We start from the raw sequence: 15,104 nt of genomic DNA on the forward strand, positions 1-15,104 counted from the left end.
TCCAGGCCCTGCATTGCTATCTTAAATGGACTCGGCACCTTAGACCAGGCTGCCGCATACTTTTTGTTAGCACAGGCCATACGAAGAAAGAGGTGTCTAAGAATACTATCTCTTTTTGGATACGGGAAGCCATCAGACAAGCATACTTGACTCTTGATGATTCCACCACCAAGTCTGTGCAGGCTAGAGTGCATGACGTTAGGGGTATTGGTCCCTCTCTGGCTTTCAAAAAGAACTTGGCTGTACAAAGTGATGAGCGCTGGTACTTGGTTACGCCAGTCCACATTCACCTCTTTCTATCTTAAGGATGTTGCCACAGATCTGCGGACACGTTTTCCCTGGGTCCTGTGGTGGCTGCCCAACAGGTTGTGTAACTCATAGTTGCCCTTAACAGGGCACTTTTGTATCTTACCCAAGATGATTGTGTGGATGAGAGAATGTGTGAGTTGGCTGGTCTCCTTCTTTCTCTTGTACCTTTCCTTCTTCCTTCGGGCAGGGTAAGGAATAGACACGTCATTCCCTGGACTGGTCTGATACAGGTGAGTAAGGTAGTCATACTGATAGTGTGGTCGCTTAGTATACAAATATCAAACCCTCTATTTGGTAGCATATGCTCCACTCCTAGGCAGGGAGGAGTTGGGAGTAGTACAAACCCTAGGGTATTGGTTTGCTATTGGACAGTCAAAGTTTCTCTTTGGTTCCCTATACAATGGTTCTCCCATATATCACTGTAGATCACTCAGGGTCGTACAAGTATGAGTCTATTCTATTGTGAAGACCGAAGCTTTGTTCGCATGTGAACAAATGACAAATTTTTAAAGACAATTTATATTTTTCATATCTACAAACCTGAGGTCTTAACATTATACTGCCCACCTCTAGCCTTCTCTCTGCATGTTAAGACATCCTGAGTTGGGAAAAACTGATGTGGTGGCATAGGTGAGTGGCCCTTGACCACTCTTCACCCGATCTACGCATGCATTGCCAGATATCACAAGATTCCTTGCTTTCATCTGTTTTTTAATCGGATTCAGCTAGGCGCTAGAAATTATCCTATTGTTAAGACCTCAGGTTTGTAGCTATGAAAAATACAAACTGTCTTATAAATTTGTCATTTTTCCAGATACATAGGAAGTCATATACCAAAATGAAGTATGATAAACCTGTAGAGTTTAAATAATTACTCAGTCTACAGGTAGAACCAGCCCTATTTCAAGGATGCCATTCCCATTCCCACCCCCTTTGGTGCCCGTTGGTGCTAGTGATGTCTTACCCCCTCAGTATTCTTTTCCAGATAGTAAGCCATATGTACACTCTGTACCACGTTTGGTTGGAATTAGTCAATGCATTTCAGAGTTATGCTGGAACACACACATATACGAGGCACTATGCTATTGTAGGTTCTCAAGCTGGGGCCCTCCAGGCAGATGTCACCAGAAATGTCAAATGATGACCAACCACAAGGGCTGACCTCTGACATGTGGTCGCCAGAAGCACAGACCAGGGACAAGCTGTAGAAACAACATTTATTATGTATTCTCATCAGACACAGTTGCCTATGCATAAAAATGCAACTGTGTACAAATGTAAAAACATTTCAGCTTTCAGGCCATAATGTCCATACAGAGAGTCATCAGATTACAGCAAGGATTCTGTTCCTGGCTGGGCACTGTCAGCCAAAAATCGCCTTAACCTGAATCATCATAATTATAATGAAATAAATAGCAACAGCACTGTAAGTCCGGGTTACAGCACCATAATGCAGGTTAACAGAGCCATGAGGCAAGTGCCTTAATTCCAAAAGAACTTAACCCATAAATCGCCGAGTTTCGGTTAATGGCAGATTTTGCTTACCAGCAACCCACTGATAACCAGGGACTGCCTGTATTGTATTCTTTGGCATATACAAGGAAAAGTCTCTTTCTCATGTGTAGGAAAACACACGTTCTTCCTTCTTTTTCTCAGTTTAAATCTTACTTTTGTGCTCGCAAGTGTTTATGACATCTCCATAGTTTTAAATAATAATAAATTAATATAAACCTAGTCGCTGTACATCACTCACCTCGCTGCCTCTACACTGTTGACCCTGAAGATGACCAACATCGCCAGCATAAGCCCATCCAGCAACAACAACCGCAGCAGCAAGCATCCGCCTACCGCCCTCCACAACCCACAATCCAGAGGCCTGGTTATTCAGACCAGAGACCATCTTCAGGTCTAAGATCTCATCACACAAAGCCAACAATGCCCTCAAGTTCCTAACAAATGCCATCAACACATCAACCATGCCACTCCATGAGTTCCTGAGAATGATTAATGCTGTCCAACTGGCCCACAAGTAAACGGAGCCCACACAACCACCCATAGCAGCAGCTACCCACCCCACAGCAGTAGTGATGCAGAGACAGACGAGACCAAGAGCCCCACTGCCCACATATGCAGCTTCCAAAGCTAGGAGGAAGAACAAGCCAAAGTACAAGACCAAAAGAGAAGAATGTCCCAAGGTCATATGCTTCTACCACTGGAGGCTCGAGAGTGACACCTGAAAATGTGAAAGCAGCTGCTGCATGTCAAAAAGACATGCAAGCAGGCAACCAACTAACAAAATAATCAAATGTCAGCTCTGGGAAGACGGGTTACCTCTTAGGAGGTAACAATTCTGCCTAGTGCTGTCTTTTTTTCCAGGTACAGGCAGAATGGCTCCACGTGTTTCCTCTTTCCCACTCGCAATTGTTAATGACATGTCCAGAGTTTTCATTAATAAATTACAGTGGTACCTTGATTCATGAACACAGTAACCCATGAATAAACTGATTCAAAAACAAAAAATATAGTATGTGAAAATGCAGTTTGATTCACGAACTCATTTTTCAAACACAGATATTTGAATAAGGCCGGCAATCACTCATCTCACGTGGGTGCATCCGAGCCACTGTGGGAGGCCAGCGTCTTGTTATTATATAGTAATGTACGTACATCTCCCACACTCTTTCAATCCACCCACAAGTAATCTATTTTTATTTCAGTCTTGAATAGATGCGCGTTCATTCGCTTCAAACTCTTTGCTTTTTGTATGTGGAAACCTTTGATTTTTTTCATAATGACCCCTAAGAAAGTGAAGAGTGATGGTGAGAAGAAGGTGCATATAGAAGATAACCATTGAAATAATTAGTGCATTTAGAAGATAACCATTGAAATAATTAAATCAATTATAGAAATATATGAGCTAGGTATTTGTGACAAACCACATGACTAACAACAAGATGGCCAAGTCAACAATTTTGAAAAAACAGGAGGCCATTGCAGAGGCAATGTGGCAAAGGGCGTGTTGGTACTTAATAAGATGAGATCCCAAATGCTCTAGGAGGTAGGAAAATCCTTTTGAAGTGGGTAAACGAGAAACAGATGGTAGGTGATTGTATCAACGAACTGATCACCTCCAAGAAAGATCAGCAAGTTTATCAGTTTACTGAAGGAAACTCCCTCTACTAGTGCCAGGCCTGAGGATTTTAAGGCTAGTAAAGGGTGGTTCAACTTGAGGAGAACTGGCATTCAATGTGTACTGAGGCATAGTGAGGCTGCTGCTGAGACATACATGACTAAGTTTGCCTAGTTCATGGATACTAAAGGATACAAGTTTTCAATGAGGATGAAACAAGCCCCTTCTGGAGGAAGATACTAATAGAACGTTCATCACCCAGGAAAAGAAGGCACTGCCGGGCCACAAACCTATGAAGGACACATGCTTTTGTGCAAACAAAAGTGACAACTTGAAACTAAAGCCGCTACTCATCTACCATTCAAACAACCTGTGCCTTTCAACAGCACAACGTGAAAAAGGCCAAACTGCCTGTAATGTGGAGGGCCAATACAGGTGACACGGAACTTGTTTATGGAGTGGCTGGATGATGTGTTTGCACGGACCGCGAGTCAATACCTAAACGAGAACAAACTGCCCCAGCGGTGCCTTCTGGTCATTGATAATGCCCAGACGCATCCTCTCTACTTGGGTGACAGCACTGAACTTGGCTTCATACAAGTCAAGTTCCTCTCACCAAACACTACTCTTATTCTGCAGTCCATGGCCCAACAAGTCATTTGTAATTTTAGGAAATTATGCACCAAGGTGCTCTTCACTAGGTGCGTATGTCTGACTAAAAATACAAAATCAACTTTGAAAGAATTTTGGAAGACCTTCTTAAATATTTTCACTGCATAACCCTCATCGACAACGCATGAAATGAGGTCATGTACTGCACATTAAATTCTGCGTTGCAGGAATTTTGGCCTGAGTACGACTGTGCAGGAAATTGTGTCCATAAGCAACAATATAGGTCTGGAAGTCAATGATGAAGACGTTGAAAAACTGGTTGCCGAACGTGCGGAGGATCTGACTTCAGACGAACTTGTTCATCTCCACAAAGCGCAGCAGAACAAGCTTGCTTGGGAGCAATCAACTGACACAGAGGAGGATGAGGAGGAAGTTACAGATGCTGCAGTGAAATGATTAAATCCACAATGGAAAAGTGGAATGATGTCCAGTGTTTCCTTGAATTGTGTCATCCAAACAAACATGTTATGAACAGGATCGTGAACTTGGTCAATGAAAATTTAATGAATCATTTTAGAAGAGTTATGTATGGAAAGAAAAGGCAACAGACATCGGATAAGTTGGTGAATAAAGTGCACAAAAAATGTGTAGAAGAGATAATCTCCTGAACTAGATCTTCCTGACCTGAATATGGGGTGCTCTCCTGCACAATAACCTCCCCATTCACCCTCCTCTTCTCTTGTCCATCAAGCCAGAAGTCATGTCAGCCAACACAAGTGTTCACTTATAAATGTTTCTTTAGTGTTAATTTACTAGTATCATAAATTATATTATTAGATATAATAAAGTTTTTCACTGTAATATTATTTGTGCAAAATACAACATAAAATACAGAATTGTGTTCATTAATCAAGGTACTACTGTAGTCTATACCTAGTAGCTATATATCACTCACCTCACAGCCTCTACACTATCATAAATTTATAAAAGTTATACTGAAAGATACATGGCACATAAAAAATGGAGACCCACATAAGTACATATATACATCTTGTGTGCTGTAACTGCAAGTATTTTCCTTCCTATTACAACAAAAAATCCTACTCCTACCCAAATTTCCCATTTCAGTACATTTACTTTGAGGATTTCAATTTGTTTAAAATTTCTTAATCAATAAAAAAATAAACTTACTTTTCTTTGTTTTCAGCATAACCCCAATGCGTTATGTAGTTGGCTAATCTTTGGCGTGCCTCAGCAAATACAGGTGGATTTTCAGAATATGACTGACCAAGAACAGACAAACGGAAATTCAAGCCAGCCTCTACAAGCTGGTAAAGAACTTGAAACATGGTGTCGGGGTCTTTGTCATGTTCCCTGAAAATAAAGATTAGAAAGAAGTATTTCAATAAATTTACCTATGTATGAAAAAATTTTCAACAGGCTACCTACAGTACCTTCATAAACTATCCTTACGATGCCATAGACATTATCAGTGTGAGTTTTATAAACCAGTACCATACTTTAAGAATCAACATAAACAAAAACTTCACCATCAGAGCCAATGAAGCAAGGGCCGCAAGAAGTAAAATGTCCAAGCCAAGGGTACCTTGTGTAAGCAACATTATTTTCTTCCACACTGAGTGCAGAAAATCAAAGTGAAGCAATATGTGATGAAAATCTCAGTAGTAGGGTCCAATAACTGTGCCTCCATAGTAAATATCACCAACAAATATCTTAAAAATGATTCCCAATAAACATTTAAAAAATAATTCCTTCTTTGTAGTAAAGATTCCTAAAACTTTTAGAATATCATAACTTGAAAAGCAAATAACTTGATACATTGCAATAAAATTTGTTAACACTAAATTACAGATACTGACAAAAACATGGGTGCCATAAACACAGTATACCATAAATACTAGTGTAATGTTTGATCACCTTTTTTTTTTTAACCCAAAATCATGAATTTAGCCTATACCCCATGTCCTGTTCATGTCAAGATTTTGGCAAATATTGTCCAGACCAGGCAAAGCTTATGTAGGCCTCGGCTATTTTTGGAATCAAAACATTACAACCGGTTATGCTAGCCTTAGGCCTAGTTAGTTTAAAATTCTCTCATTTCAAGGGTAACTTAGCATAAGATTATAAATTTGTAAGACTATAAAATAAACAATATATCGGTACATTATATACTAACCTACTAATCATCAATAACACCAATAATTAAAATAAGTAAACGAAAATATGTGTGCTTTATTGCACCATCCTTTGCTTGCATTTGTGTTTTTCACAGATACTGAAAGCACTTGCCCCATACTGAAACTAGCAAAGATTGAAGTTAAACATTTAACTGTCATGTGTCTAGTCTTTAACACCCTATCTACTGTTTAGAATCAAATTACATGCATACCCTATTTCATTTCTCTTTTAATACCAATAACAGTATTTACAGGCAGTCCCCAGTTATCAGCAGACTCGGTTATTGGTGATCAGGTTTTATGGAACTTGTCTAGTGTCATAAAAATTACATTTCTATAATAAAAAAAGACTTGATGTCTACTTACCAAGTAGTTACATAGCTATAGTTTCTAAACCGTCAGCAGCTTGAATTTTTGAAATTCGCAGTAGAGCTAGTTTGCTTTGGTCAGGTGATACCCGACCCCACACTGTCGGGGCAGTGAGGAACAAACATCGCACAAAAATCAGTTGTTTATGCCCTGCTATCCATGTGAGGGGAGGAGGGCGGGCTCTGATCATGTAACTACTTGGTAAGTATACATGAAATCTTATTTTATTATAAAAATGTCATTTTTATGTAAGCAACTTACCGATTAGTTACACAGCTGAATCCCACATTGTAGGAGGTGGGATCCATGGATATGTACATATCTTTTAAAAATTAATAAATATAAAATATGTACTTAGTGCTAGCATCCATGCGAATGCTTGTTGGTTCCTTACCTGTTAAGAGAGCTGAACAGACGATTACTGCCTCTGGAAGTTGCTTGTCTTAACACACAGGGACGTGGCGGTATAGCCAGGACTCGTCCTCTAAAAAGTGGGACCCATTCAGTGAAGGAATGTCCATAGCTATCATGGTCAACCAAAGGATGCCCCTGACCAGGGTGCAGTATAATATTATGTTACCAGAGTAAAAGCATATCACCTTCACAATAACCATAAAATTCATACCCAACTATACACTTGACTGACGGGTACTCCTAGTACATCAATTGTACCTACAGGCTCCCCTAAAAACTCAACAATTTTCACAGACTGTCTCAATTTCCCTCAGGTAATGCAAGGCGAACACTGATTTACATTTCCAATATGTTGCTTGTATAATTGAGTCCAAAGAGAGGTTGTGTTTAAACTAGAGGGATGTTGCCACTGCTCTCACCTTGTGAGCTTTCACTTCAAATTTATTGAAAGATCAATTTCTTTCACTTGTGAATGAGCATCCACAACGATACTAAATAAGAAAAATGCCTGGGCATTTTTAGACATCGGGCACGAAGGATTCCTTATTGAACACCATGAAAGATTGGACGGGCCCCTAATTTTCTCTGTCCTTTATAAATAACATTTCAGGGCTCTGACCAGGCAGAGTAACCTCTCTTCTTCTTCCGGTCCTACTAAGTCCATCAGGTTTTTGATACTGGACGGAATCTTGTTTTTCGCTAAAAACCCCAAGGTTGATGCTAATACCGCATCACCCTGTGCAAATCATATTTTCTTGTCCAAGGCATTTATTTCACTCACCTTTTAGCTGCAGACATGGCTACTAGAAATAGGGTCTTTCTCGTCAAATTTCTCAATGATGCTCTTTGCAACGGCTCACACAAAGGTTCTGACAGCCATTTAAGTACTACATGTAGGTTCCAAGATAATATCTTCAAACCTTTGGACTTTTCTATATGAAAGGATTTAATTAGATCTGAAAGATCTCTATTCGTCTATACCTCCAATCCTCTGTGATTGAAAACTGATCTCAACATTGCCTTATAACCTTTGATAGTTCGCAGTAGACAGATTCCTATCTGTTCTCAGATATAATAGAAAAGCTGCTACTTCCGTTATAGTTGTCTTAGAGGATGAAATATCATGTTCTTTACACCAGGCTCCAAACACAGCCCACTTTGCCTGGTGGACTTTACTTGAAGCATCCCTTCTGCATTGAGCGATAGCTCTCGCTGCTTGTTTTAAGAACCTCTTCACTCGTAAGAGTTGTCGGACAGTCTGTAAGCAGTTAGGGACAGAGTGGACAGTCCTTGATAGAACTTTCTGAAGTGGGGCTATCTGAGCAGATCTGTTTTCTGAGGAAGTAACCTTGGCATATCCACCAGTAGGTCTAAAAGATCTGGGAACCATTCCTACGCTGGCCAGAATGGAGCAATGAGATCATCGAAACGTTGTAGTGTTCAGAATTTGTTGACGACTTCTCTCATTATCTTGAATGGAGGAAAAGTGTACAAGTCCTTGCTCGACCAGTCCATAAGCATCGCATCCATTGCCCATCCTTTTGGATCTGGGGCTGGTGAACAGTAAAGGGGAGACAATGGTTTCTTGCTGTGGCAAACAGATCTACAAGCCTGTCTCTTAACTTCCACCATCGCAGGTCCTCCTTTACTTCTTGTGATACGAAACATAAAAGTCCAGAAACTTCTTTCTGTTACAGTTTGCCCTGAGGAAGAACTGTAGATTCCTCATATGAAATCTCCCTAGTGTTATGAACTGTTCTACTGAGGATAGCATGCCCAAAAGACTCATCCATTCCTTCACAGAGCATTCTTGAAGGACTAGAAATTTCTCTACCTTCTGTAGGCATGACTCGATTCTTTGTAGGGATGGAAAAGCCCAAAATTCAATGAGTTTATCCTCATCCCCAAATAGACTAGTTCCTGACAGGGGAGTAACTGCAACTTTCGCCTGTTTATCAATAGTCCTAATTCCTGAGTTAAAGTCAGAGTTTTCTGAAGGTCCTTTGTGCATCTCTCATTTGTTTGAGACTGGAGAATTCAATCGTCCAAATAAAGTGATATCCTTATCGCGACTACATGTAACCATTTCACAACGGGAGCTAGCACTCAAGTGAACACTTGTGGGGCGGTCGACAGCCCAAAACACAACACTCTGAAATGGTATATTTTGTTCCTGAAGACAAATCGTAGAAACAAACCTCTCTGAATTTTGGTGTACTGGAATGTGAAAATATGCATCCTCCATATCGATGGAGATCATCCAATCCCCCTGACGGATTGATTAAAGCACCGACTGATTTGTCTCCATCTTGAACTTTGTCTTCTGCACATATTGGTTCAGACTTACGTCCAACATGGGTCTCCATCCCCTGATGACTTGGGGACTACGAAAAGACGATTGTAAAAACCTGGGGTTAGTGGCTCCAACTAATTATATTGTTTTCTTTTGCAAGAGAGACGAACCCTCTTCCAAAAGGGCAATGAATTTCTTTGAACTTTCTGAGTAAGCTCACAAAGCTATCAGAGAGTCTGATAATGGTGGCTCTCTCTCATAAGGAATATCGTACCCTTTTCTTAAAACCTTTATGATCCAAGATTCCGCCCCTCTTGCTTCCCATTCTTCCTAAAATTGAAGGAGTATTGCTCCTACTGGTGCACAAAGGACTGATACATTATTTCTTGGTCGAGGGGTTGGTTGTGGATATTTTAATCGATCTAAGGATGAAACGTGCTCTACCCCTTGACCTAGGAAAATATCTATTGAATCCCCTGCCCCGAAAGGGTTGTCCTCGCATGGCTGGCGGGGGGACGTACACTGGGAATATTTTCTCAAGTACGTTTAACAGATTGTGTTGTTTTCTCTTGCAATTCCGAGGCAACTAGCACTCAGGAAACAGGTGCTTCACATCCAAAGGCGAATACAGAAAGGCAGACTTTTGAGTATGAGAAACTCCTTTAGATGTAAAAGTAGACCAAAGTTCTCTCTTTAGGATGCCTTACGTGAAGAGCGAGGCTAGTCCTGAGGATCTGTCTCTAATACCCTTATCTAAACAGGAGATAACTCCTGAAATGTCTGCAAAGGCTTCCTTGTCCAACATGGAATAATTCTTGAGTTTAGGTCCCAAGGCTCCCACTGTCCAGTCCAGTAAACTTATCACCTCAAATACCCTAAAGATATTTTTAAATTAGGTGATCCAATTCCAACACCATAAACATGATCTTAGCAGAGTTGAAAGCTGATCTTCTCACCAAGTCAATAAGACCGGAGAAGTCTACTGGGCGGAGGCAGAAATACCCAAAGAGAGAGCTTCTCTGGTTTCGTAACATAGATGTCTTCTCATTGAAAGATGAGGAGGGGGGAAACTGAAGTTCACTTTACCTTGATCCCACTTAACCTCAAGCCAAAGGTTAGTTCCTTTAATGCCTTTCAAGCCGAAAAGGACAGCACTAGTTTGGGTAATTTTGTCAAGTCTTCCTGGTTGTCTCTCATGTAGGAAGACACTACCAACGTGGGAGTCACTGGCGAGAATGAGTCCAAAAAATTTGCAACAAAGTAAAACAGTAAGGCTTTGTATGCAGTGAGAATGACTCTTTATCCTCCTCTTCTCCTTTCTCTTCTTCTTTGGCTGAAGAAATGGGTGATGAGTGCTCTAGAGGTTGAACCAGGGGCACTGCAGGGTGAATAAGGCCCAAAATGCTGTCCAACTTGTTCTGGATGGCTGAAAAGGAAGGATCTGGGGCAGCCATCACATGAAATCCTGTTGGTATGACCAAAGCTGAAACTGATGACAAAGATTGTCTGAGAGCTTCATACTGGTCCATCTGTGCACCTGGTTGCATGTGCACCTGTGGATGCTCAGGCGCCAATGGACTTCTGGGCGCTGATGGATGCTCGGGCGCCAATGGATGTTCAGGAGCCAATGGATGCTAGGGCGCTAGTAGATGCTCAGGCGCTAGTGGACATTTGGGCACTAATGGATGCTCAGATGCAATTGTATTCCTAGGCACCAATGGATGCTCAAGAGCCAAAGGTTGCTCTTGCATCTATGTGGAAAACTTCTCTTGAACTACTGTTGGTTCCAGTGCAGTAGGAATCCTCTGTGCCGATGGGCGCTCATACTCCGAACACTGAATCTGTATCCCAGGAGTCTCGTGAATTACAGGTGAGATTGGTAGGAGCATTAGCTGTCCTTCAGCATTAGAAGTACGAACAAGTGCTGATGAAATCTCCGGAAGCTTACTCTTCCCTGTACTCTTGACCTCCAAAAGTCTGCCAGAGGAAGACCTTCTAGACCACGACTTAGGCTTAGAGGATGAAATCCTCTCACCATGATGTTCCTCTCCTGCCGGATCCTGAGAGACTCTTTGGAGTCTAAAAACTACACGAAGGCTGTTCTTTTTGGAAAAGACTAGCCTTTTTACAGGAAACTGGAGAGGGAGACAACTTACGAGCCCTCCTTTTCAACGGACAGGACTCCTCATGGAAACGCCACTGGCGCCTGGGAGAGGACGCTGGAAGCACTAGACAAAAGCAGCACTCCTTTAGAGACACCTTTCCAATGGCGCTCTGTTGCAATCTGGGATTTGTCAACAAAATTGCCTGAGGGGGCGACTGCTCGTGGGCAGACCCCACTGACCTCCCTTGGGCTACCAGTATGCCTCCTCCCAGGTTCTGGGGAGTTTGGCATGGACCTTTGCCTAGGAAAATCAGTGGGCCGAACAGCTACCTCCTCCACAATACTAGCACTTGCACTCACTTCACCACTTACCTTGTCCATTAGGGTTTTCACGGAGACCCCTAATTTCTCTATTGCTTGAAGTATGATCAAAAATTTTTTATCTACTCTTGCCTCTAAATTGGCCACGGCATCGGGTATGGGTGTGAGACAACCAAGATTAGGACTAGGATTGACAGGTGAATGGGAAAGGTTCAGAAAGACAAGTTGTCATTAGACAATTCCTGACTAAGCTTTTAGCTTTAGCTCTAGAAGCCGCTTTTCTCTTTTTATCTCTATCAAACTTGTTCGTGTAGCTAGTCAAGATGTTCCAAGTTCTCTTATCCCAATTAATACAATGTCCACATTTGTTCAGCCGTACAAGTCTGCACCCTGCAACCTGTGCAAATTGAATGTGGATCATTGCAAGCTTTAGCAATCCTAGTATTGTTGCCTTTACTGCAATACCAAATACCAGATGACCTAGTGTCTGACATATTTGTAGACTAACTCAAAACTATTTAATTACATGCAAATTTTAACTATTTATCTGATTTCCTAACTAGCTAAAATCACTGAAAAAACTACCAATATTTAAGAGGACTTCACCAAATAACTCCAACAATGAGTGACGGTAAAGAATTCCAAAAATTCCACTGGCTACTGAACGGTGTTAACAGTACCAGCTGGCAAAAACAACTGATTTTCGTGCGGTGTTGATTCCTCACTCCCCCGATAGTTGACGGGGGGGTATCACCTGACCAAAACAAACTAGTGCTAGCGCGAATTTCAAAAATTCTAGCTGCTGACGCTTTAAAAATATCAGCAATTTTATGGTGCCATAATGGGCTGAGTTCCGGTTATCAGTGCCATAAGGTACCAATAATAAAGTTATGGAACCATAATATACCTAACAGAGGCAGCATGCCATAATCCCCGATTTTTGGTTAATGGCGGTTTTCGCTTATCGACACAGCCCCGGGAATGGAACCCCTGCCGATAACTGGGGACCAAGTCTTCTTTACATTCAATAAATGTCAGCTGATGGTTGTTTACGTTAATAGGCCTAACTTACCTGTAATTACCATATGAATTGACAAATAAAGTCTAACCAATTATGTATTTGGTAGCTGTGATGACAGCGCAAGTTTGAGTAGTGTAACGATTTTTGAGTTCCCTATTTTTCTCTTAATGTTATGATAAATGTTATCTCATTTTTGAAACCCTCACTATTCTTGCTTTGTAAAATAACAAGTGCTGATGAAAACAGAGATTGGTAATGTTTACATTTGGTAGAAAGTTTCCCCTCTAAACAAATTCTACTACTGAAAGGCAGATTTACAGAAATACTGAAACAACTTATGTTAATAATGAAGAGTTCAATGAAAAGTAAAACTATGTATCAAAATTTTATTTTTCAAGGATAAAACTAACCTTTTGATGAGTTCTGCTCTGCTGGGAGGCAATCATACGCTACTGAATCTAGGCCCAGGCTAGTCCCAAAATTTTATGGTTACAAATGTATATCCCATGATGAGAATAATTACTTTAAGTAATTATTCTCAATTCATCATGTAAGTCAGTTTGTCTGCTGAGTAAAGGATTTAGAGTCAAAAGATCTAGCAGTAACTCTGTTGTTTATTTTTCCTTCGTGGCTTATACCTTTACCTTTATTTTAAGTACCTGTGTGATGTAGTAAGGTTGGGAGGCATTTGTTTTAGAAGATGAACAGCCAATGCTCAGGTACCTGGCAATGTATAAAACTGTCCAGAATTTCATTTGTATTTCACGTATAGTCAAGTGTCATTAAATGTTCCACAAATATGCAAGATTATCAGTGATTCCTCACTAGGCTAAGGAGATTTAATAATGGCAATGATCAAAGAGGACTTAGCCTTATATGCTATATGAACAGGACCTTATTTGTCAAGTATAGCCTAGCCTAACCCAGCATGGCAGTTTTTGCTAGGTATACTGAACCATTTCGAGTTCACAGTGAGGATGGCAATGTGGCCAACAGATGGCAGGATTGGACAACATATTTTTGGAATGTTATAGTAGCCCATAACATTAAGGATAAGAAGAGGCAAAAAGCCCAACTGCATTTACTTGTGGTGAAAGACATAACACAGATTTACAAGGGGTTCACAGATGCACAAAAGAGAGGGGAAGACAATGTGGAAACTGCATAAATTCAATTGAAGAATATTTTAAACCTAAGGGTAATGGGTTTTATGAAATCCATAAATTTTGCCAGTGTGCAGCAGCTTGATGAAGGAATTCAAGCCCATGCTTCAAGAATGCAGGAATTAGCCAGAAATTGCATGTTTGGGGATAGAGACAATGAGCTTCTTATACAAATAATGGAACATGGTACATCAGAAGCAGCACGTAGGAAGATTTGAAGAAGGAAATGACACTTTCAGAGATGATAAAATTTATCCAAGCTGAAGAAAGTGAGAATTTCAAGCAAGGAAAATTGAAAATAATGATGCCGAAGAAGTTAACTTGGCCAGAAGAGCTACACACAGGCCTAAGCCTAAAACAGGTTATGCTCAGACCTCGAGCAATCAACGCACAGCAGTCATATGAAGGAAATTCATCATTTGCACATTATAGAGAAAGATGCTCACCAAGTGGAAACCAAGGATCTTATAAAATTCATAGCATGGATCAGATGTAACAAGAAAACAGAAGCAAAGGGGGAATTCAACATTTAGGCCTAAACAGGATTTCACTCAAAGGCCTATAAACAATATGGAGGAGTGATATGGTAGTTACATTTGACATCTTCGAGGGTTGCGTGAGAGAGAGAGAGAGAGAGAGTCGTTGGGTTGCTTGTTGTTGTTGGGAATTATTGAGAATTTAAATGTTTTCGTATGTTGTGTTTTGTATTGCAGTATGATATTATGTAAGTGTGCAGTATGTGTTTTTCTGAAGTGTGAGTGAGCGAGCTATCGAGAGAGAGAGAGAGAGAGAGAGAGAGAGCGTAATTGGTGGATGGGTCGTTAGCGTATTGACTGCTTGTTGGCAGGTGGTTGGGTTCGTGTGCAGATTCGGTCGCCCGGGCAGGCGGTAGGCAGTCTATGATCAGAGTCTGTAATGGACAGTTCAGTTTTCCCAGGATAGCAGTCTGGCATTGGATGGTTAGTTATATAACGTGTTTTCTGAAGTTGTTTTGATTTGCTGGTGGTATTGTATGGTAGCAGTCTGTTGTGCCTGTATTGCTTAAGTTTATTGTGCTTGTGCGTTGGAAGGTTGTTGAGCTTGTGAGTTCCTGAGGTGTTGTATGTGAGTTGTAGTTTTTTAATGTTGTTGAGTGTTGTTGTTGGTGAGTTGTGGCTTATTGATGTTGTT

At 40.9% G+C, this 15,104-nt stretch overlaps 1 protein-coding gene across 1 annotated transcript in view; it reads right to left on the bottom strand.

The window, feature by feature from the left end:
* The window catches only part of LOC135215287 (glycosyltransferase-like domain-containing protein 1), a 296,564-nt gene that overhangs the window by 56,533 nt on the left and 224,927 nt on the right, over positions 1-15,104 (bottom strand). Inside the window, exon 9 of the mRNA XM_064249831.1 lies at positions 5,243-5,425. Coding sequence (XP_064105901.1) covers positions 5,243-5,425 — 183 coding nt within the window. The remainder of the gene's footprint in view (positions 1-5,242; positions 5,426-15,104) is intronic.

Source organism: Macrobrachium nipponense, chromosome 5, assembly GCF_015104395.2.
Source record: "Macrobrachium nipponense isolate FS-2020 chromosome 5, ASM1510439v2, whole genome shotgun sequence".
NCBI lineage: Eukaryota > Metazoa > Arthropoda > Malacostraca > Decapoda > Palaemonidae > Macrobrachium > Macrobrachium nipponense.